Source organism: Acomys russatus, chromosome 27 (assembly GCF_903995435.1).
Source record: "Acomys russatus chromosome 27, mAcoRus1.1, whole genome shotgun sequence".
Lineage (NCBI taxonomy): Eukaryota > Metazoa > Chordata > Mammalia > Rodentia > Muridae > Acomys > Acomys russatus.
The window spans coordinates 56,645,722-56,673,037 of NC_067163.1; the positions used below are offsets into that span (position 1 = coordinate 56,645,722).

Genomic DNA, 27,316 nt, shown 5'->3' on the forward strand with positions numbered 1-27,316 from the left:
ATTGCGTGCACACAATTCTGAGGAGTCTCTCCGAGTCTCTCTCTGCCTCGAGGTTCTCAATACAGAACTCTGGTTGCCAGGCTTGGTGGCAAGCGCCTTTACCCACGGCGCAGCGGGGACTTCAGACCAGCCAGGAGACAGGGAAAGCAGTTCCCACGGAGACTCGGTGTTTTACATCCACAAGCTTATATCTGAATGTCTGGCTAAGGGTGGGGAAATCTAGGCCCAGCCACACAGGACAGCTTGGAGATACCCACTGGGCAGTGGCTGCCATGGCACCCAAACCTCTGGGACCAGATCTCTCTGCTGGCTCAGGAGGTGGGGAACCCCAAGGGCTGGGGCCCTAACACTTGTGGGAACACAGTTAGTTTGGGTTCCCAAGCTACCTCCCATGGCCTGAACGGGGCAGAAGGACAGCAGCACAGGCGATGCCCGCAAAGGACTCTGGGAAGTGCAGGTCTCTCTCCCACTCGTCAGTCTCTGTGTTGTACACCTGCACAATGCCAGTGACATTGTTCAGCCTCCAGTTGTAGCCACCCACAATGTAGATCTTCCTCTCCAGCAGGCAGCAGCCGGCCTCTGACTGGCCAGCCCGCATGGGGGCCACACTGGTCCACTGGTCTGCATCGGGCACATAGTATTCCACGGCCAGCACATCGAAACAGCGGTCCACATGGTCCATGCGGCCACCTAGGGCGTAGATGCGGCCGGCGGCGCCCAACATAGCGTGCAGCACACGGGGCTCATGCATGGGCGCCCTGGGCTCCCAACGGTCAGCTGCAGGGTCATAGCACTGCAGCGCCTTCTTGTCCTCAGCCGAGACTCCATAGCCACCTGAGATGTAGAGGCGACCAGCAGCTGCGGCACCCGCGTGGCCCCAGGTGCGACGCTTTAGTGGGCAGGCAAAGTCCCAGCTGTCTCGGCGCGGGCAGTAGCGTTCCACGGATGCTAGGCTGCCAGCGCGATTGCGGCCACCAGTGGCATACAGCAGCCCACCTAGCGCCGTGAGCTGGAACTGCACGCGGCTCTCACGTAGCGCCTGCAGCCGCAACCAGCGATTGCGCTGCGGATCGTAGCGGTAGCAGGCATCCACGGCGCCCTCGCCACTGCGGTGCTGCAGGTGCTGGCCACCTGCCACATAGACGAAGTTATCCAGCACAGCCACGCCTGCGTGGCTGCAGCCCAGCTCCATGTCCGTGAGCTCACGGAAGTGGCGGGCTCCGGGCTCAGGCAGCTGGAACACCTTGCTGCTGACGGCTCTGTCACTGTCGGTATAGGGCGTGCCTCCGAAGGCCACAAGGGATGCCACATCAGAGCGCACAGCAGTGCGCGGCGACTGCATGTCATGCTGGCGGCAGGGCAGCACATGATAGCTGAAGGCCTCCAGCAGGTATTGGCGACACAGGGCGTCATCCAGCATGACATCGAGCGTCTGCACACTGTCCACCAGCTCAGCGGGCTGCATGAGCGGGAAGCGCACATGGCGCAGCACGAGGCTGGCTCGGGCGCGGCGCGCAGGGTCATGCTGCAGCCAGCGCACAGCAGCATGGAACAGGTCAATCTCAGCGCAGCTTTGCAACCGGTTGCTCTGCAGAAAGAAGACAAGGCGCTCCAGTGGCAGGCGCAGGAAGTCCTCCTCCTCTGCGATCTGCAGGAAGTGGCGGAACGTGAAGGCATCTACGGATTCACGCAGTGACGCCAAGCTGAAGGTGGTAGCCATCTGACCAATGTGCAGGCACGTCTCCACACTCATGGCAGCTTTCAGGAAGTCCTCGCACAGCTCCACCACCGGCAGCATCTGCAGGAACACGGCAGCGCCCAGCACATCCTGCACGCAGTCCAAGTCCAGCGTCACTTCAGCACTGTAGGCAAAGTCAATGATGTGGCGCAGACCGCGTGCAGACACACCCTGCAGCTGGATGACCGCCTGGCTGGACTCACGCATGCCGCCAGTGAACATGGCCCTGGAGGTTGGAACACACCGGTGAGCAGGGCTGGTAGTGCACCCAAGCTGTGGACTGCCCCTAGCCCCAGCCTGAGCCTGTGCAGCTGCAGGAGAGCAGCCATTACTGCTGGCACCTTTGCCTGGGCCCCAGCCCCGAAGGCTGGCTGGTGGGTCTCTTGGGCAAGTACCAGTTGCAGATGCGCAGCTACCTGACCGCTTGAGCCCTGGACAGGGCCAGCTGCTGTGCCCTCCACCCCACCCCACCCCCTACCTCCCCCACCAGAATCCAGGACCAGCTTCCCGACCCTGGAACCTGTGAAATGGGTTAAAGCCTGCCTTGTTCCCCCTAGGCTGCCGTGAAGATACCAAGAGGTCACTGTCTACAAGGCTGCAGGGAGACACTACAGAGCTGGGGCTTGTGCCCAGGCATGGCCCAGCACCAGCTGAGTCCTCGACCTGTATGACAGCAGCCTGTAGCCAGTGAGGAGATGCAGACCCTGCTGGGGGCTTTGGGAAGGCTTGGGGTCAAGCCTTGGCTTCCAGCAGGAAGAAGAAGCAGGCTGGCTTGTGCTCACAGGGTCCGTAGGGTCCCTGGGTGGTATTCTGTAACATTTCCCAGCAGCCCTCCCAAGTATGAGCAGGCCTTCCTGCCAGAGAAGGAAGGACACCCTTCCCTGTCATCAAAGGTGATGCCCACCCTACACGGCTATGCTTGATGAGACCTAGGCTCAGGTCACAGCAGGAGTGAGGCCATGGCTGCCATGGAGGGGCTGCCACCTAATGCCATCATTCCGTGGGTCAGTATCCAGGACCTCCTGGGACCACGAGGAACAGCTCCCAGACCCAGCCACTGTGTGTCCCCCAGAGTCCCCACCAGCCCTTAGGCACTTCAGTGAGAAAAGAGGCCAGGCCAAATGACAGAAGGGAGTTTTGCCTTTTAAGGCCTCATGGGCTACATTGCCAGAGCGGGGTGCCTTTAAAGGCATTGCTGGCTGGGCCGCCCACCCGCCCCCAAATCCAGAGTAAAAATAGCATTGATGCCCCAGTTGGCTGCAGCAGCTCCCCATAACAGCCTCACTGGGCCCCAGGGAGGGCCGCTGGGCCTAGAGGGACGTGTGGGTCAATATCTGCACCTGGGAGGTAGTGGACCTGGGATACCTAGCCCTCTTAGAACGGTGGCCATAGCTTGGGAGGAAGGAGGCACAGATCTCCAAGGCAACCACTCCAGCTCCCACCCTTGCTGACAGGGGCGCCCCCTGACAACCAAGGCCACTGAGCCCTGAGTTCTGGCTCAGTCCCAGGACAGGGAAGAGTAGACAGACCCATGTGTCTGTGCGTGCTTGAGGCATATACAGGGGAGGGGAGAGGAGGTCTACTGAGGCACATGGCTCCCGTGTCCCTCCAGGCCCTCGGCTGTTAGCTCCAGTGACTTGCAGGGGACAGCATGGCAGCAAAGGGACCATTACTCTCTGTCCTTACTAGGCATGCACAGCTTGCATCCACACCTGGCATGTGCAGGCGCTGACTAAAGGCTTAGGAGGGCAGAGGCTGAGGTACTGCTGCAGGCCTGTCAGCCTAGCACTGGGGAGGTAGAAGAAGAGGATCAGAAGGAGTTCGTGGGCATTCTAGGCTACACTGTGAGTATGAGAGGCTAGCCTGGGCTATATGAGATTGGTCTCAATAGAGAAAAATGAGTGGGGGCCAGGAAAGCCTGCAGGATAGCTCAGTGGGCTAAGGCACTTGCTGCTATACCTGACAACCTGAGTCCAGTCCCTGGGGCCCACATGGTGGGAGGAGAAAGCTGATGCCTGCAAGATGTCCTCTGACTCCACAAGCACCACAGTACACACGTGCCTTCCCCCCACTCACCACCACACACGTGCACGCACACTAAAATGAAGCAAATCAAACAGACAGAGAGGGACCCAATGCAGAGTGCTTACCCAGTGTGCAACAGGACTGAAAAATAGGACACTTAGAAAGAAAGCCTAGGTCAGGTGTGCTGGCACACAGGATGGAGCACGAGGATTTTGATTTGTGGCTAGTCCAAGCTACACACACACAGAAAACCATTGTCTTTAAAAGAAGGAGGTGGCTACCACACAGGCTCCCAGGGCCAGGCTTACCTAAAGTAGTCACTGCAGGCTGCCAGGACCACCTTGTGTGCATGGAAGGCTTCACTGTTGACAGTGAGGACTACATCGAGCAGCTGGCCCTGGGCACGGAGGGCGGCCAGGCCCTGCAGGAGGCCAGTGCTGTGGCCAGCTGCAGAGAAGGTGCACTTGAGGGCCCCATTCCTGTCGGCCAGGCTGCAAAGACAGCAGAGAAGAGGTATGTATCAAAGACTTCTGGGACACACACACACACACACACACATACACACACACACACTGACATGGAAGACACTTAGAACTGTAATACTGACAGAAACAGCCAGGACAGACAAGGGAGGGTACAGGGTAGCAGGTGGAAGAAGACAAGACCATTAAACACACAAGGGTTGGCCAGGTGGTGGTGGCGCACGCCTTTAATCCCAGCACTCTGGAGGCAGAGGCAGGCAGATCTCTGTGAGTTCGAGGCCAGCCTGGTCTACAAAGTGAGTCTAGGACAGTCAAGGCTACACAGAGAAACCCTGTCTCGAAAACCAAAACCAACCAACCAATCAATCAAACAAAGAAACAAACAAAAAGCACACACACACACACACACACACACACACACACACACACACACACACACGGTCTTCAGGAGGAATGGAGAAGCCCTGAAACCAGGCAGAGGCCAAGCCTGTACCACGCACTGCAAGTCTGTCTGTGGGTAAATAGGCTGCGCCTGGGGTGTGCCTCAGGGATGGAGCCCTGCCTAGAATCCCTCAGTGAGGGGCTGTTGTGTGGCTCAGGGATGGAGCGAGGGCCTATACACCTTTCACTCCAGCTCTCTGGAAGTGGGCACAGGAGGAGGAGTTCAGGCTATCCTTGGCTACAGAGAGAGTTTAATGGCAGCCTGGGCTGTGTGAGAGCTTATTTCATAAAACACAGTCAGGGAGTGTGGTGGCACAGCACTCAGGAGGCAGAAAGCAGTGACCTTTTGACTTCAAGGCCAACCTAGTGTACAGAGTCCAGGGCAGCCAGGACTACATAGTGAGACTGTCTAAGACAAGCACACGGCAAGCCAAAAGTCGAACACACCCTCACAGCCACCTGTGATCTGCCCCCTATCATTCTCTGTCAAGTCCCCAGCAGCCCTCTGCTCCCTTCAAACCCCCTCTGCTGAAGCTCGGCACAGAACACCCCTACCCTCAGAGCACAAAGGGAGCAGTGCTGCTGAGAACCCTCATCAAGCTGCCCCACACCCCAACAGGCAGGACCAGGAATACCTCCTCTGCTGAGCGCTCTGTCTGTTACCTCTCCATCTCAGGACCATCAGGCCTTTAGGACCCACCCTCCCATTTTGGGGCCAGGAATGCAGGGTGCTGGGCTTTCCGAGAAATGAGAGGGAAGGCTCTGTGGCCCCTACCCACCAGTGCTCAGACAAGGAGCTGTCGGAGGCTGCAGCTGCTCCAACAGCACAAAGCACCCTGACGGCCGCCATACCTGGCCAGCTGTCCAATTCCATGCATGACCGTCTAGAGACCCTCAGGTGGAGATCAGAAGCAATGCAGAGCTGGGTACTGCTATGGCTGATGAGGTTGAGGTGGAGGGTGCAGGAACCCAGCACAAGGCTCTGTGGGGCGGGGAGGTACAGGCTGCCTTGGGTAGGAAGTTGTGAGTCCTTAGGGTGGCAGGAAAGCCAAAGTCTCTGGGTACCTGGCTGCTGGGTTCATGAAAGGAAGGATCCAGGCAGATCAATGGCCCTGGCTTGTCCTGAGGTCTCTCCTGAGCTTGGTGGGAGGTGCAGATCTCAGCACTCACCTCTGTCCTCTGAGCATGATAGCATTCTGGCCAGGCTACTGTGGCTGGCAGACCTGGGGCCGAGACGCTGGAAGATGTGCTACACCACAGACCACTGGCCAGGGCCACCCTCACGCCCCATGGACAGGGCCCACGGCTTCCTGTGACCTGCTCTCCAGAGTTCTGGTCCACTAAGACTCCTGATAACATCCCTCAGGAGCCTGCAGGGGCTGGTGGATATATATTGTCTGCACAAGAGGGTCAAAGGTCATCACTGCACCAGGCCTGATCCCGTAACCCTAACCCTAGCAAGTTCAACAGATAAGGGACAGGAGCCGGCCAGAACTGTGTGGCGGCTGGAATGGCAAGCCCCTGCTGCTGCCCCCCTGAGGGACAGTGAGACTTACAGGGCTGGTGTCTGTGACCATGAACAGGGCCATATGTGTGCTTGACCCAGTGCAGAAACTGCAGAGTGACAACCACGCTCAGATGTCACCATGGGGAGGGGCTAGCTAAAATGCACTGCTGTCTCCCCAGCCCACAGAGCAACATCAACCTTTTCTTAAAAGATCAGTAGACAGATAGATGAAGGGTGTGGCAGGAGCCCTCTCTGCCACAGCGTTTCTCAGCTGTCAAAGGCCACCATACAGCTCCACAGCACACAGCTCCCCCTCCGTTCCACTCCCCTCCCCCCCCCCAGAAGAACAGAAAGCCGCAGGCAAAGACTTCCACAGTCACCTAGGGACTTTTTCTCAGTTCAAGGGGATTTGGAACAGAGGGCTTTGCACTGGTACAACAGCACCACGGGGCATTCGTCATTTGGACACTGAGCTACTGCAATTCTGCCTGCATCCTGATGAAAGTGCTTGGTGCTGGAGAGAAACCCAAGATCAGCTCTCAGCACCCATCATAAGCGGCGCACAGCCGTCAGTAACTGGAGCTCAAGAGGATCCCATGCTTTCTTTTGGCCTCAGTGGGTACTTATATACACATATGGCAAACACTCACATGGACACACATACATACACATAAAAATACAAATAAAGCTTCTGCCCAGCAGTAGTGGTCGAGCACACCTTTAATCCCAGCACTTGGGAGGCAGAGGCAGGAGGATCTCTGTGAGTTCAAGGCCAGCATGGTCTACAAAGCGAATCCATAACATCCAGGGCTACACAGAGAAACCCTGTCTCAAGACAAAACTAACAACAACAACAAAAACAAAACAAAACCAACAAGAACAACCAGCAGGCGAATTTTGGTGAGTTCGAGCTCGTCCTGGACTACAAAATGAGTCTAGGACAGCCAGGGCTACACAGAGAGACCCTATGTCAAAAACAGAAAGAAGAAAACAATAGGACAATGCAGAGGCTGGAGGAAAGGCTCCGTGGTTAAAAGCACTAGGTCTTCTTGCAGAGGAGCCACGTTCAGGTCTCAGCAACCACAGGGCAGCTCACAAGCATCTGTCATCCAGACCCAGGTCACCTGATGCCCTCTTCTGGACTGCATGGGCACTGCACACAGTGGTGCAGAAACATTCGGGCAGGCAGAACACACATGCATTAATAAACCAACCAACAAGTTAATAAATAATAAAGGATGGTGCAGAGGCTGGGAGCTGAGGCCTTAAGGAAGAGCAGAGAGGAAGCTCACTGCAGCAGGGGCTCACACCTTCATGTGGGCTGACTGAGCCTTCTTGCCTGCAGACAGCCATTGCTTGGACTCTGTGAGGGACAGAACCTGCAACCTCACGGACAACAAAACCCACAGTTACACATGTCCCTACATCATGATGCCTCTGTGTGGACCCTGTCACACCTTTCCCTACTTTCCACCATCTCCAGATGACACTCTACCTACTATGAGCTACATGTAGCTTGTGCAGCTGTCATTGAACACTGGGTGAGGAGTAACGAGAAAGGAGAGGCCATTGCGGCCTAGCTTTCCGTGCCGAAGGTGCCATGTGGAACAAGGACACCAATGGCCTTTTTACCCAAGGCTGGATCTTGCACTACACTGAGCTGCCATCGAGATGGCTGGAGAGATGGCTCAGAGGCTAAGAGCACTGACTGCTCTTCCAGAGGTCCTGAGTTCAACTCCCAGCAACCGCATGTAGGCTAACAACCATCTATAATATGATCTGATGCCCTCTTCTGGCCTGCAGGTATATGTGCAGGCAGAGCACTGTATATGTAATAATAAATAAATCTTAAAAAAAAAAAAACAAAAATGTGGGTCACTGGTGCAGTAGTGGCATGCTGGTACTGGAGGACGCTGCTACAGTTGTCTTGCTAAGCAGACGACATGCTGTCAAACTGCTTTCACAGTGCTGCTCAGTGGTCACAACAGCTGGCCGGCAGTTAACGCAGACACTGAGTGCTCAGCCCTGCACAGGGTATCTGCACCCTGCACCTCCAGGCTTAGGGAACACTGAGCTGGAGGATGGGGAGGAGGGCAGCGAAGGGCTGTCCTTACACTAGGACTGCAGCTGTGGCTCCCTGTACAAGAGCAAGAGCGAGCCAGTGGGCTGGGGCAGCAGTCCAGTGGCGGCATGAACTAGTGCATGTGAGCGCACACTCACAAAGGAGGGAACACAAACATGAATGGGTGAGGGGGGGTGGAGAAGCTGGGGTGCAGAGGATCACAGCATGAATGAAGGGTCTTGGTCAAAGGTGGCAAAGCCACATCCTCAGGCAGCAGAAGCCCAGCAGGTGGAAGCCGGCCCACATTGTCACTGGTGAGGACAGCCTAGGAGGACAGAGGGGCCAGACAGGGCAGTGTCCCAGGGAAGAAGGAGGATCCAAGTGCCCCAAGCCCTCTGCCATTACATTTTTTGAAAGAAAAAAAAGGTGAGCGGGCCCAGATTGATACGGCTTCCCAAGTAAAACCACAAACACAACAACGCCTAGGACCGCGGGCTGTTGTCTAACATCTATAAGCTTACCGTGCCACATGTGTGCACGTGCACACACAGGGGCAGGGTAAGTAAATAAATGCAATTAATTTACCCAGAGAGGTGACCAGTGTCTGGGTCCCCCAAGGAAATGAGTGGCCTGGGCCCAGAAAGAAGAAGCAGCAGACAAGGCCAGGGCACCGCTAGTCTTTGGATCTATCTCGGAGCTAGTGGCCTGGGCTACTGTCCCCTATGCATTAGTAAGTCCCTGGCGTGGTCTTCCTCACTGAGGAGGCACCTCTGTCATGAACCCACACAACTAGACTGAGCTCCCAAAGTGCAGCTCAGCCAGAGCAGAGATGGACAAAGGAGGGCTGTCCTGCCTGGGCTATGACTAAGGTCGCTTCTGCCGGCACCAGGACCAGCACCGGGAGGAGGGAGGATCCATTACTCAGAACAGTTCTAGACAGTGGGCGGCCACATGGTGGGGCCCCGTGAGCTAGTCCGAATCTCCAGACAGCCACTCGAGTCATGGTGGCCGGCCTATGAGTCATCAGAGCCAGTGCGTCAGCAACCCCGGACCGGACAGTCTCCAGAGGCCACTCACCACCCACCCTGGCCATACCCTCAGCATGGATTTGGCCTGAAGAGTAGCCTCATATTCTGTCTCAGGCCTGGCGTAGGCCCAGCCATCCTGCCATCTCCCTGCCTCCATGTTTCCCCCAATACAGCCCAAGGCACCCAGGCAGGGTCCAAACCTGTGTACACACCCAGGCCAAAGTGTCAGGGCCTGATGAGAATCCGCCGAGGTCCAGCTGTGGGTGCTGGTGCTTGAGTTCCCAGCCCCCACCCTACAGGGGTCCTCGCTTCCAACCCTGTACTGATCAAGCCACTAGAGAAAGAGCCCACAAGCCTGGCTGAACCAGCTGTGGCAAGCCGGCTAGTGACCAGAGCCTCGTGGGTCACTGGAGCTGGAAGCTGGCAGGGGACATGGGCCCCGGCCCCGGCCCCCACCCAGCCCTGGCCTTGTCCTCGAGGCCGGCTTTCCAAACCCCAGAACCACTCTCCTCGGAACGTGCAAAAAACAGGCAAGAACAAGAAGGAATTTCATGGAAACATTTCTTTGGGGTTTAGTAAAATCCGTTCCCACCCCCACGCAGAGTGCAGCTCGCCGCTGTCTCGCACACCCTGTTCTGACGCCGGTCCCGCTCCCGCAGCCCGGCCACTTCTACTTTCAAAGCCAATTTCTCTTTTATTGTCCATGTGGCTCGCTGGAGCACGGCACAGCTGGCTGGCTCACACCCCGACTGCACTGCTGCCCCACCCTTGTCCCCCAAACACGCAGGTGGGAGACAGAGCTTCAGGGAACAGTGCAACATCAGGCTGGCCACCTCAGACCAGCAATATAGCCCTGGAATAGCTCCAAGACCATTCCCAGAGGGCCTAGATGGTGGGGGCAGGGCAAAGACCTGGGTGGCAGGAGACGGTGGAGTGTCAACAGATGTGGGCTGCAGAGACTGTGAATGAGAGGAGCCAGTGTTGGAACGTGATGGCCCAGTGACTCATCTCACAGGGTCCCCAGCCACCATAGGGCTACCTCCCTGACCTTTTCAACCATCTCAGTTCCTGACCAAGAGCAGGTGCCAGGCTTCCCCAGGACCCCATGGCTCCCCCATGAGCTAGCAAATGTCCTTCCTTTAAAATAGTAAAACTGAGGCAAGGGACCTCCCCTTGCTTTGAGTCCCTCATCTTCCTGTCCAGACAACATTCTGTTCCCACCAACATCCAAGTGGCTCTGGCCCCAACTACCAAGGCAGAGGGTGTAGAGCTCTGGGGTCCAGCACACCCACCCCTGCCTGTTGCCATAGTTACCCAATGTTTCCCAGCTCTGGGCACAGCACTCCAGCTACAGGATCAACTCACTGTGCTCTGGCACTTCACGCCAGCCGGAGACAGGAAGGACAGCGGCCCCACGCTCACTCACGTCAGCAAACCCTCCCCTGGGACACTCGTGGCTCCTGGCCTGCAGCCTGTTCTCTCCTCCTGCAGTGGCAGCCCTCTCTTTTGGGGTTCACCTCTAACTGGGGGAAAAACAACAAGGTACCTGCTGTAGGCTTGCTCCAGGCTGGCCTGTGGGAAAAGAAACTCAGAACTTGGGAGTGGCAAACAGAAGCCCAGAGACACTGACAGCAAGGGAGAAGCTGTGAGAACGTTGCTTGGTGTGGGCCAGGTGCCTGAGGCGAGTGCTAGCCAGGATGAACCAGGCCTCAGGGTCCTAGCCGCTTAAAAGATCAGGCATCTTCTCTCCAGAGATATCTTCCCTGGGCTGCACCTGAAGACAGCCTGAGGGGCCGCTGGGTAGCTGGGCGGGTGTGAGAAGGGGGCTGCCTATGTCACACGGGACTGAGAGGCGTTTCCTTGAAGGAACCAGCACCAGATTCTGCAAGGACTCCTGGAAAATGGATGTTATCCCAAAGGGGAGACCAGCAGCCCTGCCCATCAGCGGTACACTGACCACCTGGCCAGGGGGAGCCAGAGCCCATTGCCTCCCTGGAAAATGGGGTGGGGTAGGGAACAGGTGGGGAGCACTGATCTGTAAGATGGGCTTCCGTGAGTGGAGAGCTAGAAAGCAGGCTACTCTGCATGACCACTTCTGGAAGGTCCTGAACCCACCAGCCTCCACAGCCAATGCCAAGCCCCATACTTGCCCAACTGCCGCCACCGCTGAGATCAGCAAGGGGCAGGTCATGTCCTAGAAAAAGGCCACAGGCGGGCATGGGATATTAACATGCCACCTTCCTGAGCAGTGTCAAGTCCTTTGTCTACAGCTTTTGTCACCTGGACTCCCAGCTAACGCACAGCCCTGGGCATCACCATGAGAATGCCCGCACAGGGCCACGCCAGCAGGCTGTATGTGGGTGTGTCCACCTGACTGGCTCACCAGCTGCCCAGGAACCGTGAGCAGGAAATACTCTGAGGCACAGAGAGGCTCATACTTGCTGAAGAGCACACAGCAAATAAGAGGGCTCCTTAGCAAGCCAAGCGCTTGCTCTCACAGCCCAGACAGCAGGTGCAGGACACCACTGAGATGCAGCTGGGAGGGCCCAGGCTCCATGGCTGGGCTACTCCCCAAAGCCCAGCTGAGCTGTGGCATGGAGCCCAGGAGCTGGAGGGGGCAAATGACTCAAGCTTCACCCCACTAGCCACCCCATTGCCTCATGAGGAATGGAGGTCCCCTTAGGTGAGGGAAGAGCCCACCAGTCACCCTGGGAGATGCCAGGGCCCCAGCTTCGGGGTCCCTGCCTGCCTGCTTTTCCTGTTCCCTGGCTGAAATGGGAGCTCTGGGAGGCCAGCCAGAACCCCAGCCAGAACCCCACCACGGTGAAGGAGTTCAGCCACGTTAATCACCTACACAGCAAGAGGCAAGGTAGATGGGTGGGTGAAGGCCCAGCCAGAGGGCAGGTGAGGCCCACTTCTCAGGGCACAGCTGGGGCACACAGGTCCATACCGGGATCCCCAAGCCATCCCAGCCTGCAGAATCCCAGAGCCTCAGAACAAAACCAGCCTCCACCTCAAGGCAGGACCCGACTACACCAACCCTGCACACCCCTCCATTTATGGACGTCTCATCTCAGCCTCCACTCTTACACGTCTTCCTGGGATGGGGACCCCAGCTCTTCTTTCTGCACACGCAGTGGGGATCAATAAAGTAGACCCACTTTTTGCCTGGCCAACCAGAGCCTCCGGGAGCCCTAGGCACATGACTGGTGAGACGCTGAGGGAGTGGCCCACCTGAGTCAATCAGAACCTTCTCTGGGACACTCCCACTACACACACACACACACACACACACACACACACAGAATTTCTCTGTGTAGTCCTGGCTGTCCCAGAACTAGATCTGTAGACCAAGCTGACCTTGAACTCAGAGATCTGCCTGCATCTGCCTCCAGAATGCACCGCCACTGCCAGTTGGGCAGCTCCAGGCGGCAGTTCTTTCCGCCGTGAAGTTACCAGCTTGGGGGTGTACAAGCCGAGGCCAGGAGGTGGACAGCAGCTAGGGAGAGGGACCAGATTCTCTCAGAGTGCTCTAGTGTGTGCCTGTGTGCATACATGTGCCATGGCATGCATGTGTGCTCTCCTTTCAGCAGCTGGACCCGGGCAAGACATGATGGCAAAGGCTGCTACCACTAGCCCTTCTCTCCAGCCTGACTGTCGTGACACAGGCTCCTGCCATGTAGTCAGCCCTGGCCTGGAGCTCCAACATCAGGAGCCCTGCTCCGTCGCTCTCTGCTGGACTCCTTTGAAGTGGGGTCTCTCACTGACCCTGTCTGCAGTCAGCCAGCTCCAACCAGGTCTATCCCCTGCAGCACTGAGGTTGAAGGCAGCCCACAGCACCGTGTCTGGGACAGGAACTCAAGTCCTCAGGCCTACACAGCAGGTGCTCCCACAGACCATGCCATCTCTCCTGCCACCCTGTGCTTGAAGATCCTGCAGTAAGCAGCTGCCCGTGGCCTTGCTCAGCTTCCTATATCAAAAACAGAACGCCCTTCCTCAACCATTTGTTTAGAGCGTTCTCGCACATCCCTGGCCACGCTTGCGTCAGACGAGCATGTGAAGCCTCCCTAGTCACAGGGAGGGAGTGTGAGGCGCGGTGAACACATAGGATTTGACAATTGCTAAAACTGCTACAGCATTAACCCCAAGGCAGCTTTGCAAACACCAATGTACCCTTAGCTAACAAACGTCAACATCCTACCAAACCTTTGTATAAAGTGTTCTCATGCACTACTTCCTAAGTGGCCAGGGTGACAGCAAATGGGCAGCAGCCGTGACAGGAACAGCTGGCATCACTCTGGCCACTGAGAAGCCCCAGGAAGGTCAGCAAGCTGCCAGCGACCTACGCAGTGACTTCTGCGTATGTGTGCATGTAGTCCCAGGTCACTCTGCCGCACACAACGGGGGGGGGGGGGTGTCCATTGGTGCCTGAAAAGGAATATACATGCAGGGCATGTGACCAGCAGCTGTCCCCCCCCCCCATGCAACACACAGCAGCAGCTGGGAGGAGGGGCTGCCTGGGGGCCTCAGTAGCTCTCTAGACGCCTGTCACCTGGCAGCTACTCCACCCAGCCCAGCTCCAACCATCCGGTAGCGGAAGATTCTGGGAGATCCCACATCTCCGCTCTTCTCTCTGCTTTCAAGCCGGGCTCAAATTCTCCCGTCCCGTGGAGAGCAGCCTCCGGATATCCAACCCAGACGCCCCGCCCGGTTCCTGGCTTTGACCCCTGTGGAATTTCATGGCTGTGGTGTCAGAAAACATCTTCAGCCTCAATCCTTGAGTGCCCGCCCCAGGACCTTTAAAAGCTGGAAGGTCGAGGCCCTGCAGGCTGAGAGAGCTCAACCCCAGAAGCAGTCACCCTGCAGGAAACAGCTGAGGCTCCCGCAGCTCCTGGGCAGGGTGGCCATCAGGGTGGACAGGGCTGAGTGTCCACCATTCACTGCGAGAAGCAGCACAGGATGCGGGAAGCGCTGCTGGGAAGGGCGGAGCAGGAAGGGCCAGGCCAGGGTTAACAAGTGTTAAGAGAGCCAGTCGGCACAGCTGCACAGCAGCTACCAGAGCAGGGGGGTCTGGCGCTTGGGGACCCCATAGCCCCCACTTCCACTGCAGGCAGCTGGACAGCTCGGCTGTGTTCACTTTCAGCTAAGGGAAGACATGTCGGATGGCTTTCTACTGATTCCCTAGACCCTGTCTCCAAATAAAGGACAGTGGCCTTTGACCCACTGGCACGGAGGCCTTTGCACTTGCCAGGTGGCGCTCAGCCTCCATGCTGGCTGCCCAGGCCCTGCCCTCAGGTGTACATGCCTGCCCTAGGGGACATAAGAAGAGACTGGGCAGTTTGGGGATGCAGAGGCCTGTCATCAGCAAAGAAAAGGTTCTATTGCGAGAAGCTGGGAGGCCTGGCAGGCGTCAGACAGGTATGCAATCTTAAGAAGGTCCTTCTGGGCCAAGCTGGAAACAATAATCAGGTCCAGGGCTCGGGTGGGGTGACTGGTGAGTGGAGATGTGTTGGCTGTGCTCTGCTTTGTGTGGCTACAGACCGCTTTTGAACAGAATGTCAGTCTTGGGGCTGGAAGACAGATGTCCCCACCCCCACCCCCTCATCCCCATTCACTGAGCAGAGAAAGCCCCAGGGGCCTTTCTAGAAGATACAAGATTGTGACCTCAGGCCCCATGCCACCTCTGTCCATGAGACACTTGCAGACAGTGCAGCTGCCTCAGACCACAAGGAGTCTTGCCCTTTCACACACCCTAAGGGCTCCATCTCCCCACACTCAGCTGGGTGAAAACCCAAGAGCCTACACCGCCCCCCCCTCAGAGCATCAGTGCACAAGTGCCACGCAGGTCAGTGAGCCCCCCACCTCACTCTGTACCGGTCCAGAGGCCTTCAAACAGCAGGATCTGAATGGACCCCACCCTGACCACCTCTGTCTCCTCTGCCCACATCTGGTCTGCAGGCACACAGGAGGCCAGACACCCAATGCAAAGGTGTCAGCTGAACTGAGAAGCCAGGGATGCTCAGGCTGGAGTCTCCTGGTGTTACTTGTCCCTACCTCTGGGCCCCAAGGCCCCTGAGCTGTCTCTCCATGGCTGCCCTCCATCCTTCTAGTTGGGTACGGGGGGGGGGGGGGATTAACCAGGGTGAGGAAGGGGGCAGGTAAATGCCAGGGCTTCCATGCCAACAGGGCACTGGCCCCACTAACAAAACATTTTTCAAACCAGGCATCAGGCATGGTGGCGCACGCCTTTAATCCCAGCACTCAGGAGGCAGAGACAGGTGGATCTCTGTGAGTTCAAGGCCAGCCTGGTCTACCTAGCAAGATCCAGGCCAGGAGCTGGGCGTGGTGGCGCACGCCTTTAATCCCAGCACTCGGGAGGCAGAGGCAGGCGGATCGCTGTGAGTTCGAGGCCAGCCTGGTCTACAATGTAAGTCCAGGATGGCCAAGGCTACACAGAGAAACCCTGTCTCAAAAAAAAAAAAACAAAAAACAAAAAACAAAAAAAAAAAAGATCCAGGCCAGGCAAGGCTACACAGTGAGACCCTCTTTCAAACAGAAAAACAACCTAAAACCTTTCTTCTCAGAAACTACGGCAATGACAAGGAGCCTGTCCTGGAGCTCGCAGCTACCAGGTCGCCACAGTCCAGCCACAGCCAGTCACCGCTGCAGTCCAGCTGCAAGCCAGTCACTGCCACAGTCCAGCCACAGCCAGTCACCGCCGCAGTCCAGCCACAGCCAGTCACTGCCACAGTCCAGCCACAGCCAGTCACCGCCGCAGTCCAGCCGCAGCCAGTTACCGCCACAGTCCAGCCACAGTCCAGTCACTGCCACAGTCCAGCCACAGCCAGTCACTGCCACAGTCCAGTCGCAGCCAGTCACCGCCGCAGTCCAGCCACAGCCAGTCACCGCCACAGTTCAGCCACAGCCAGTCACTGCCACAGCTCAGCCACAAGTCAGTCACAGCATGTGTGCTGCAAGTCAGTCACAGTACGTGTGCCACAAGCCAGTCACCACAGGTGTGCCACAAGCCAGTCACCACAGGTGTGCCACAAGCCAGTCACCACAGGTGTGCCACAAGCCAGTCACCACAGGTGTGCCACAAGCCAGTCACCACAGGTGTGCCGCAAGCCAGTCACCACAGGTGTGCCGCAAGCCAGTCACCGCATGTGTGCTGCAAGCCAGTCGTCACCGCCACAGTCCAGCCGCAAGACAGTCACCGCATGTGTGCTGCAAGCCAGTCGTCACCGCCACAGTCCAGCCGCAAGCCAGTCACTGCATGTGTGCTGCAAGGCTGCAGCACAGGCTCCTACCCTGGCTCTGGGAACCCGTGTGTTGACCTCAGAGGCCAGCCAGGGTCTGGCACCCACCGCTCCCCCAGAACTACATCTCCCAAATGGCGCTGCACTCTCCCACTCCAGCCACCATGCCAAAATGCTGTTACTCATGCACCAGGTGCTCTTGGTGCCTGCTACCACAATGTGGAGAGCGACACCATGCACCCAGTGAGCCCCGTGAGGAAGCAGCAGGCAGGACACAACACCTAGCCTCTCCCATGCCTGCATGACCCCAGGGGACAATCAGCTGACTCCAGACTCTTTCCAGCGATGGGAAGCACTGGCCTCGGTGGGGACGGTCGAGGGAACACTTGGACAAGGCCAGCTCACTGAGCCAGGCCGCACCACGACAGCCTTGCAGCCACCGTTTCCCATGTCCCTGTCCTCCAAATGAGGCCGGAGACCAGTGGGGGTGGCAGGCCTCTCAGCCACATGACATCGCTATCTTCACAAGCCTGGTGGCTAAGAGGAGGCGCTGGCCGAGGCTCGGCCTGGGAGGAGCTCTCTCGCCAGGCTCTGGCCTCCTCCTCTCTGCCTGCCATCAGCTTGGTGACCATGCTGCCCTTCCATTGAGCTTCAGCTGAGACAATGACGGCTCCGATGAGAAAAGGGAAGCCAGGCTTTCCTCCCCTGCAGTCAGGAGAGAAGGCAGAACAAACAAGTTACATAATGGAGGGACAGTGTGGTCCTGAGCTGTCAACATGACATGGTGGGGAACACAGGTGTCACCCCAGCATGGCCAGACGAAGTAAAATCCTGACAGGCTCCAGAGATGATGATGCAGTCAAGGCCAGTGTCCCCGCTCTGGGGAGCCCAGTGTCTCCCCCAGAAAGACTTGACCACAGGCGGCAAGCTGTAGCAATGAGGTACTCTGTGTGCCAGGCTCCTGGGACAGTAGCCCAGGGCAGACACTGCCACACACAAGGCCCTTTGAGAGGACAACCACCACATCACATCAGGCGGTGACTAAGACAGTCACTAGGGACCATGTGAACGCCGCGCCACCACTCAGCACAGAGCCCACTATTGTGCACACAGCTCCAGGCTCTCATTCAGCCAAGGGCAGGGTGTGGACTGTTCCCACTGATACCAGAGACTCTTCCAATGGAGCTTCCGCGGCAGGCGGTAGAACGCGCATCAGGCAGAGCAGACACTGTCTGCCAGCTCTTGCAGAACAGGGCCACGGCAAACCTCTGCGTATAAATGACTAGACTCGTGGTTTCAGCTCACTTCACTTGGTTTCTGGTTTTGTTTTTCACATGGAGCCTAGAGCTTCCTGAGGCCTAAGCGAGCACTCTGCCTCTCAGCAGCCCCCTCCTGTCTATTCCCTTCCCCTCTGTGTCTCACTCTGTAGCTCGGGCAAGCCTGGGACTCACTATGTAGCACACGCTGACCTCAAACTCAAACAACCAATCTTCCTAAATCCTGAGACTACAGGTGTCAGGACTCTCAGATGAGATATCGTTAGAAACAACGACAATCAACACAAAACCAAGCAAAAACCAGGCGCTGGCAATATAAATAAAACGGTGATTGGTCAGGTAGTAGAATATTATTTAATCATGAAAAGGAATTAACACTGATCTGTGCCATGGTAGAGATACTGAGAAGAGCCAGACGGAGGAAGTAATGTTTTAAGATGGGGAAGGTGTGCCAAGCGTGGTGCCCACACATCTTCAATCCAGGCTACAGTGTGAGTTCCAGTACAGCCAGGATATAGAGAAATCCTATCTCAAGCAAAACAAAACAAGCCCAGCAATCCTGGCTCACACCTTCAATCTCAGCACTCAGCAACTCTGTGAGTTGAAGGCCAGCCTGGTTCCAGGACAGCCAGAGCCAAACAGAGGGACCCTATCTTTAAAAAAGTAAAAAGAAAGAAAGAAAAAGAAAAGAAAAGAAAGAAAAAGGCTACACAGAGAAACCCTGTGTCAAAAAACCAAAAAATAAATAAATAAATAAATAACAGTTGGGCGTGGTGGCACACACCTTTAATCCCAGAACTGGGGAGGCTGAGGCTGGCGGATCTCTGTGAGTTTGAGGCCAGCCTGGTCTACAAAGTGAATCTAGGACAGTCAAGGCTACACAGAGAAACAAACTCTGTCTCAAAAAACCAAAATAATGGTTGCCGGGCGGTGGTGGCGCACGCCTTTAATCCCAGCACTCGGGAGGCAGAGGCAGGCAGATCGCTGTGAGTTCGAGGCCAGCCTGGTCTACAAAGTGAGTCCAGGATGGCCAAGGTTACACAGAGAAACCCTGTCTCGAAAAACCAAAAAAAAAAAAAAAAAAAAAAAACCCAAAATAATGAAAAAAATAATAATAACAAACAGAAAACCAAAGCAAACAAGCAAACAAAAAGAAAACAAAACACAAAACCAAAGGGCTGTGATATGACTTAATCAGAAAAGTGTCTATCACACAAGTTTGGATAGCATCCTTATTTATATATTTATTTATTTATTTATTTATTTATTTATTTGAGACAAGATTTCTCTCTGTAGCCTGTCCTGGACTCACTTTGTAGACCAGGATGGCTTCAAACTCATAAAGATTTGCCTGCCTCTGCCTCCCTCAGTTCTGGGATTACAGGCATGTGCACCACTGTCCCCAGCTTCAGTGTCCATATTTAAAAAAAAAAAAAAAAAAAAAAGCCAGGCATGGTGGTGTCTTTAATCCAGCACTGTGAGTTCAAGGCCAGCCTGGTCTACAAAGAACATTCCAAGACAGCCAGGGTTTGATACACAGAGAAACCCTGCCTCAAAAACCAAAAATGTAGATAAAGAAAATCAGCCAGACACAGAGGTACATGCCTCTAACTACAGCACCAGGGGAAGAAGACAGATGGATCCCATTACCAAAATGGCAGGCCCAGGCTAGTGACAAATCCTAGCCAAACAAAACGAAGCACCCTCAGGCAAGTGCCAGAGGGGAAAACAGACGGAGGGGAATAGGAAGATACGTGACAGTGACCTCTGATCTCCCGAGTACACACAAACCAACCAATGCCACGGACACGGCTCAGTAGGTGAAGGCACTTGCTATCGAGCCTGAAGACCTGGGAGAATCACCATGGGCAGAAGCAGGCCATGGCCACTGGGGCAATAGTGGTGGGCAATAGTGGTGTGACAGCTACGGGCATAACCCACCACTTCCTGACAGCAGTCACTGCAGACACATAACTTGTCAAAGCACTGAGAATAAGAAATGCTGAATGCTCAGCCCTAAATGGGACATCTACGTCACCCTGCCAAGGCTTGGAGACTATCCTGGACAAGGTGGAGCAAATCTAAGAGTCTGAGCTGGAGAGAGAGCTCAGTGATTAAGAACCCTAACATATTTCCCTTGAGGACCTGGGTTGGGTCCCTAGCACCCACATGGCACATCACAACTCCAATTCCTGAGGTTCTGCCACCCTCTTCTGACCTCTGAGGGCACTGCACACATGTGGTGCCCAGACATGCATGCAGGCAAAGCACCCATACACAGTAAATTTAAAAAAGGGGGGGGGGGCTGCAGAGATGGCTCAGAGGTTAAGAGCACCATCTGCTCTTCCGAAGGTCCTTAGTTCAATTCCCAGCAACCACATGGTAGCTCACAACCATCTATAATGAGATCTGGTGTCTTCTTGTGGTGGGCAGGCACACGTATGGGCAGAATACTGTATAAATAATAAATAAATCTTAAAAAAAAAAATCTTGCCAGGTGTGGTGGCGCACACCTGTAATCCCAAGCACTCAGGAGGCGGAGGCAAGTAGATCTCTGTGAGTTCGAGGCCAGCCTGGTCTACAGAGGGATTCCAGGGCAGCCCTGCCCACCCACTCCCCAGCGTCTCCACGCTCCCCTACTGCCGGCCCTCAGTCCTGGCCTACCACTCTCTCACACCCCAGTGGGCTATCACTGCTCTGTATGCAGATGTCCGCAGCCCTGCCCAGAGTCCCTGGCTTTGCTCTGACCACACACTGGAGCGTCCAGGTGCTGATCAGGAAGGGCCCCTGGGGCCAGGCAGGGTCAACGCCTGCTCTAAGTGATGTCAGCACTCTGTCTCCAGCCCCAGAGGCCAACCTGTGTCCACAGGCTACCAGACCTTGCTGGAGCCCCAGTACCAGGACCAACTGTATCCACTGTCATGTGCACTCACAAACCATCTAGAGCCTACATTCCTTGTTGGCCTTGCAAGGGTGGTAGCTGTCCCAGGGCAGGGGTTCCTGCCTCTGGGTCAGTGTGAAAATGAAGGGGGGAGAGTCCTCCCTAAGTCAGCTGCTCCTTCCCCTCTGAGACTCCAGAGCAATTCACAAAAGTGTCTATCTGCAGTGTATTACAGCAGACACTTCGGGTTAAGGCAGGGTGGTCAGCAGAGTTTGACGTTACATAGCAACATTAAGACCACTCTGGGTGACATGAAAAATAAAAATAAATATTTAAAAACATCTGCCATCTTTATGCAAGTTCCCAGGTTCATTAAAAACAAAAAACAAAAAAACCCACCTCAGGAGCCAGGCACAGTAGCGCACGCCTGTAGCCCCAGCACTCGGGAGGCAGAGGCAGGCAGATCATTCTGAGTTTGAGACCAGCCTGGTCTATAAAGTGAGTCCAGAATAGCCAAGGCTACACAGAGAAACCCTGTCTCAGAAAAAGAAGGGGAAAAAATACCCCCAAACCCCATCATGAAAACAGGGTGACTTAGTATCTGAGGCTAAGACCTCCAGTTCCATCGTTTATGCTGAGGGAAGGGGGATTTGAACCCCATGAAGGGTGCAAGAAAAGGGTCTCAAAGAAAGACCATATGGCCAGGCTGTGGTGGCGCATGCCTTTAATCCCAGCACTCGGGAGGCAGAGGCAGGCGGATAGCTGTGAGTTCAAGGCCAGCCTGGTCTACAAAGTGACTCCAGGACAGCCAAGGCTACACAGAGAAACCCTGTCTCGAAAAACCAAAAAAAAAAAAAAAAAAGAAGACCCTATGTTTTGGGAGATCCGTTGGCCTTCTCACAGTGCTCAAACTCCCCCAAAGACACCCACACCTCTCACAACCCCTGGGACTCTCTGGCCATCAGCACCTGATGATGCCCCAGGGTGGCCGCAGTGACCCCTCCAAACACGACCAAGTCCCTTGTCCACCTAACAGGTCCCTAGACAGTTTCCTGTAAATCAGGACCTGTTGAGGCCACGACCAATGGCCTCAGTGTCTCCCGGGCATGCCCAGGCCCCAGGCCATTGCCTCAGTGTCCCCCTCCAGACATGCCCAGGCCTCCTGATCCCTGCCAGGCCCCTGTCCATGGTTCCCTGTCCATCAGGGCCTGTGGAGGGCCGCAGGTGATCTTAGTGTCCCCTCTCGAGCCCCGGGATCCCCGTGCAGCCGCCCACGTCACCTTCCCAGGCCACCTTCAGCCCCGGGCTCCTCAGCTCCAGGAAACCGGGCCTCAGCCTCCCTCCGGCCAGCGCGCTCCCTCAGGACAGTGGCAGCCGGCGTCCCCGAACGCTCAAGGCCCCGGCGCTCCCGGCTCGGCTCGGCCCTGGCCGAGAGGTGCGCGCCAACGGTGGCGCGGGACTCACCTGCTCGGGTGCTCGGGGCTCTGGCCAGAGCCACCGCCGCCGCCGCCGGACTCCGCCATCTTCAGCCGCGCTCCCGAGCGGCGAGGCCGCGCGCCGACCCGGAGACCGAGGCCCGGGCAGAGGGCGGGGCCTGTGGGGGCGGGGCGGGACTATGATAGTGGGCGGGGTTTGAGGGTACAGGGGCGGAGCCTGAGGGGCGAGGGGAGGAGTCAGAGGAGAGAAATGAGCAAGGTATAAGGTTAGAGGGGTGGGGCCGACCTGAGGAGGCGGGACCTAAATGGAGTGAAGTGGGAGGAGCCTAAGATGGTGGGCGGGGCACAAGGGAGCGGAGCCTTGTGGAGAGGCGGAGCCTATGTCCTGGAAGGAGGGCAATGAGAATCACAACTAAGGTCTGAGAGTGGACCTGAGGAGGAAGGGGTTTGAGGAAGGTGGTGCCTGAAGGGGTGGGTGAGGGCTGAAGAAGGCGTGGCCTGAGGGTTTCTGAATGGCGGGGTCTGCGGGAGGTAGTTCAGGCGTTGCGGGGGAGGGGAAGGGGGGAAAGGGACGCGGGGAGGGGGTTGGGGAGTTGACCTGAAGGTGGAAGACAGGTCCTAAGGGAGAAAAGGTTGGTTCTGAGGGGTGGTGTCTTGGGGTCGGGGCCTGATTGTGGGGGAGGGGGGCGGCGACGAGAACGGGTTTGGGCTGTGTAAGGCGTGGATGGATGGCCTAGTCAGAAAATTGAGCCATGGCCGGGCGGTGGTAGCTCACGCCTGCAATCCCAACACTCGGGAGGCAGAGGCAGGAGGATCTCTGAGTTCGAAGAGTGAGTGAGTGGTCTACGGAGTGAGTCCAGGACAGCCAAGGCTACCCAGAGAGACCCAGTCTCGGGGGCGGGAGTGGGGGCAAAGAGAGAGGAAAGGAGGCCTGCGGTGCGTTCCTACGGGGGCGTGGGGGGGGGTAGGAGAGGGAGGTGGGGTGTGGGGAGAGGTAACGGGTGTAGACCTATCCTAGAACAGCTGCTGGAAAAGAGGAGAGTCCCAAAATCATGAAGGGGAGTGTCTGGTCTGAGAGGGGGTGGTCGGAGGAGGAGTTGGGCTTAGGTCATTTCCCAGGGTAAAGAAAAGATGAAGGAGCCGGGCGTGCTGGTGCATGCCTTTAATCCCAGCACTCGGGAGGCAGAGGCAGGTAGATTGCTGTGAGTTCGAGGCCAGCCTGGTCTACAAAGCGAGAGTCCAGGACAGGCAAGGATACACAGAGAGACCCTGTCTCGAAAAACAAGAAGAAGAAGAGGAAGAAGAAGAAGAAAAAGAAAAGATGAGAAGGTCTTTTAATTGGAACAGAGCTGACACTGCCGAGAGGGTGTGTCTGGTATGAGAGGAAGGCGTGGCCAGCGTGGGGGTGCGGCCTGGGCGGGGCCAGGGATGGAAGAGGAATCCGGACTTGGTCGGTAGCACAGAGCTAATCAAAATAAAGGGGAGGGTCTGGACTGCTATGAGCGGAGCGGTTGGGAAGGGGCCTTGGTATGAGAGGCGGAACCTGGCCTACGAGGTGTGAGTCCAGCCATGAAGGGCGGGGCATACAAAGCGTGGCGAGGAGGAGCACCGATATGGGCGTGGCTGAGCCCTAACTGTGTCCTGCCTGCCCTGCTGAGTGAGGGACCCAAGTCTCTGAGTGCACAGAGCCTCTTCAGGAGGACCTTGTCCTGAGCCATATTCCTTTCCCAGCCTGAACCCAACCCTCCGACTTCCGGATCTACACACTGCTTTCCTTCTCTGTTCCTTCTGTTAAGACCATTTGATGGTTGAGGTGGTGAGGTGTATCGTGTTTTTTACTACCAGCGCTCCGGAGACAGAGGCAGGCAGATCTCTGGAAGTTCGAGGCCAGCCTGGTCTACAAAGAGAGTTCCAGCACAGTCAGGACAGAGAAACCCTGTAACAACAACAAAGAGCAGTCTCCTAGGCTGACCTGCAGCTGAGCTTTCCTGCTTCAGGCTCCTGAGCTCTGGGCTGGTGGGCATGCACCACCACATCTGGCTGGTGTGTGTGCGTGCTTGTGTTATTGGTTAGTCTTCCTTTGTTTCTTCCTCTCCCTTCTGTCATCCCTCCCTGTTTAGGGTTCTATGGAGCACAGAGCCAACTGAAAAAGAGATTTTAAGGCACTTCAACCCACTATGAGCCTAGATTCTGCCCTGGAAAGATGTAGACTCTGAGACCCTGAAGCCTCGAACTCGTTTGTTGTTTGTGGTGGTGTTGATATTTTGGTTTTTCCAGGCAGGGTTTCTTTGTGTAGCTTTGGCTGTCCCAGACTTGCTCTGTAGACCAGGCCTGTCTCTAACGCCCATAGATCTGCCTGTCTCTGCCTCCCAGAGTGCTGGGATCACAGGCAACGCCACCACAGCCCAGCTTGGTTTATTCTTTAGTCTCCCAAGCTGGTGCCCTGTTATGAAACCCCAAGCCTGAGACAGGTGTAGAGGCGCAGGCCTTTAATCACAGCGCCAAGGAGGCAGAGAAACAGGCCCTCTGTGATTTTGAGGTGAGTCCCAGGCCAGGAAGGGCCAGCCAGTCACCCAGAATACAACTCCTTCGGGTAAAAGCAAATACCAACTGCCAACCGTGGCATCCCAAAACTTGCCACCCTCTTGCTCAAAGGCTAAGGCAGGAAGATCAGGAATCCAAGGTCAAGGCCAGCCTGGGCTGAGGCCCAAAAAAACAAAAACAAAAACAAAAAAAGTTTGATCAAACCCAAGGGAGCACAATAGATATTCAGGCATTGTGGACAATCCCCAGGAGAAGACACTGTGCAAACGGAAAGACAGCAGCCATTGCTCTGTAGACACTGAATGTGTTTGTGTATGAGTTCCTGCAGTGCCCCATGCTCTGGGGACACATCCCCGTCCACCCAAGGTCAGCTGTGAGAGCTTTGGTTCCAGCTGTGCGGTGTGCAGAGAGGCCCAGAGCTTGCATGCCCTCCACACATGCTGCCACAATCACTGGTGCCCATATGTGTGCACACTTCACACTCGTCCACATTCAAACCACATGTCAGACACACAACTATAGCCAGCAGGAAAGCATGCCTGGTGACCCTGCCTGTGTGTCACCCCAGTCTCAGGTCAGCAGCCCGCATGCCTCTGGGCCTTCAGGACCCCATAGCAGAGGACTAGCCAGCGGGACAGTTATGGGTGGATGCCAGAAACTGAACCTGGGTCCTCTGCAAATGCAAGTAGCACTCTTTTTGTTTGTTTTGTTTTTCGAGACAGGGTTTCGCTGTGTAGCCCTGGCTGTCCAAGACTCTCTTTGTAGACCAGGCTGGCCTTGAACTCACAACAATCTGCCTGCCTCTGCCTCCTGAGTGCTGGGATCAAAGGTGTGTGCCACCATGCCCTGCTCCCAAGTAGCACTCCTAATAACTGGGTGCTGAGCCATGGAAGTCTCTAGCCCTTCATTTTCTTCTTTCTTCATCTCTTTTTAAAAGATGCTCTAGGCTGCTTATGGCGGTACACCCCTGCCACCCCAGCACTCCGGAGGCTGAAGCAGGAGAGGTGCAACTTCATGGCCAGCCTAGGCTACCCGGCTTCTCCTCAAGAAAAACAAAAGGAGTGGGACAGGTAGATGCCTCCACAGGTGAAGGCGCCTCCTACAAAGCCCAACAAACTGAGAGTTGATGCCTCCAAATGGTCTTTAGCCCTCCACACACACACTGGGGCATGTGGCCCCCTCCTCAGCATAGATAGATAAATAGATAGATAGATAGATAGATGATCGATAAATGATACATAGATGATAAATGATACACAGATAATCGATAGATGCAAAAAGAATGAAGTCCATTTTGGTGTGGAGGGCCCACTTTGACATTATCTGAATCTGGTCATAATTACGCTGACAAAAACTCATTCCTAAATGAAGCCACATTCTGAACGAGCAACAGAAAGAAAATTTGGAGGAAGGGTGCCATTCCATTCCATCTAAGTCATTGGCTTGGTGGTGGTTAAGAGTCTTCTTTACTTGTGTGCCTGCATGCAGGTGTCGAGGTGTGCCACAGCGAACAGGTTGGAGTCAGTGAGCAACTCTGAGAGTCATTTCTTTTTCTACCATGTGACCCCTAGGGGTCAGTCAGATTCTCAGGCTGGGTGGCAAATGCCTTCACCCACTGAGACATCTTCCCAGGCTGTTAGGCTGTTTAACAAAAGATATAAATACAAACAAACTAAAATCCTCTCAACGATGCATCCAAAGGTGGACTGGGAAACAGAGGCACACAAAAAGTGTCCGGCATGTGGACATTCCAGAATGCTGTGGAAAAGTCTAGAATGTTACAGGTGGACTAGGAGCATAGTTCAGCATCAGGAAGAGCTCGAGGGAGGGACAGCAGTGCAGCACCAGGGAAGAAGGAATCACGGCCATTCTTCATGTACTCCAGACCTCCATAGAGGGAAATGGCCTGACATCAAGGGCATTTGAGGACAGGCTCAGTCTGTTGCTGTGGCCCTGAGAAACAGCCCTGGCTGATCCGTGGAGACAAGCAGGGGAAGGGGCTGCCTGGGGGTTGACTGCAAAGATCTGGAATCTTTTGATACTGATTGTCAAGGTGACATAGTATGAATGACAACTGAGTCTGGGCGCTGGCTGTGACTATAGGATGAGTCCCATCTTTAGGAGCTGATTCCTTCACTGGGGTGATTTGTGTGCCGGCCCGACAGGCCAAAGCCAACTCCTCAGCACCGCAAGCAAGAGGGGAAAGCAAGCTCATCCATTTCATATTGTTTTCTTTCTTGTGTGTGTTTATATGGAGTATTCATGTGTGTGCACATGTGTGTGAGGACAGAGTTCAGCCTTGGGTGTCATTTCTCAGGAGACGTTCACCTTGTTTTAACACAGGATTTCACTGTGTATCCCTGACTGTCCTGGACTCACTCTGTAGACCAGGCTGGCCTTGAACTCACAGTGATCCGCCTGCCTCTGCCTCCCGAGTGCTGGGATTACAGGCGTGCGCCACCATGTCCGGCCATCCCTGTTTTAGTAAGTGCAGACGTACTCTAGAATGTTCCAGAATATTTGAACATTTTTGGAACACTGTAGAAAAGTCCAGAATGTTCCAATACATTCCAGGTGGACATGATATGGAAGGCCCTAATCAAGTGCCAGAAAGAGCCCCAGGGAAAGTGATGGGG

At 55.6% G+C, this 27,316-nt stretch overlaps 1 protein-coding gene across 3 annotated transcripts; it reads right to left on the reverse strand.

Moving 5' to 3' along the window:
- Nucleotides 1-38: 38 nt before the first annotated feature.
- Klhl26 (kelch like family member 26) lies at nucleotides 39-22,250 on the reverse strand. 3 transcript variants are annotated; one of them, XM_051169677.1, is made up of 3 exons: nucleotides 22,165-22,250; nucleotides 4,072-4,254; nucleotides 39-1,964 (listed from the first exon to the last, which is right to left on the reverse strand). In XM_051169677.1, the coding sequence occupies exons 1-3, from the start codon at nucleotides 22,221-22,223 to the stop codon at nucleotides 383-385; spliced, it is 1,824 nt and encodes a 607-aa protein (XP_051025634.1). In that variant the 5' UTR covers nucleotides 22,224-22,250; the 3' UTR covers nucleotides 39-382. The 3 variants fall into 3 exon arrangements, with proteins under 3 accessions (XP_051025634.1, XP_051025636.1, XP_051025635.1); XM_051169679.1 differs by lacking the exon at nucleotides 22,165-22,250 and adding an exon at nucleotides 21,994-22,123; XM_051169678.1 differs by lacking the exon at nucleotides 4,072-4,254 and having other exon boundaries at nucleotides 22,165-22,229.
- Nucleotides 22,251-27,316: the final 5,066 nt, after the last annotated feature.

Excerpts from the sequence above, each read along its gene's own strand:
- Klhl26 (XM_051169677.1), bottom strand. The coding sequence starts at position 22,223 with ATGGCGGAGTCCGGCGGCGGCGGCGGTGGCTCTGGCCAGAGCCCCGAG. Across the intron at positions 4,255-22,164 it reads AGCCCCGAGCACCCGAGCAG|CCTGGCCGACAGGAATGGGG; the intron begins GTGAGTCCCGCG and ends CTGTCTTTGCAG. Across the intron at positions 1,965-4,071 it reads GCCTGCAGTGACTACTTTAG|GGCCATGTTCACTGGCGGCA; the intron begins GTAAGCCTGGCC and ends TCCAACCTCCAG.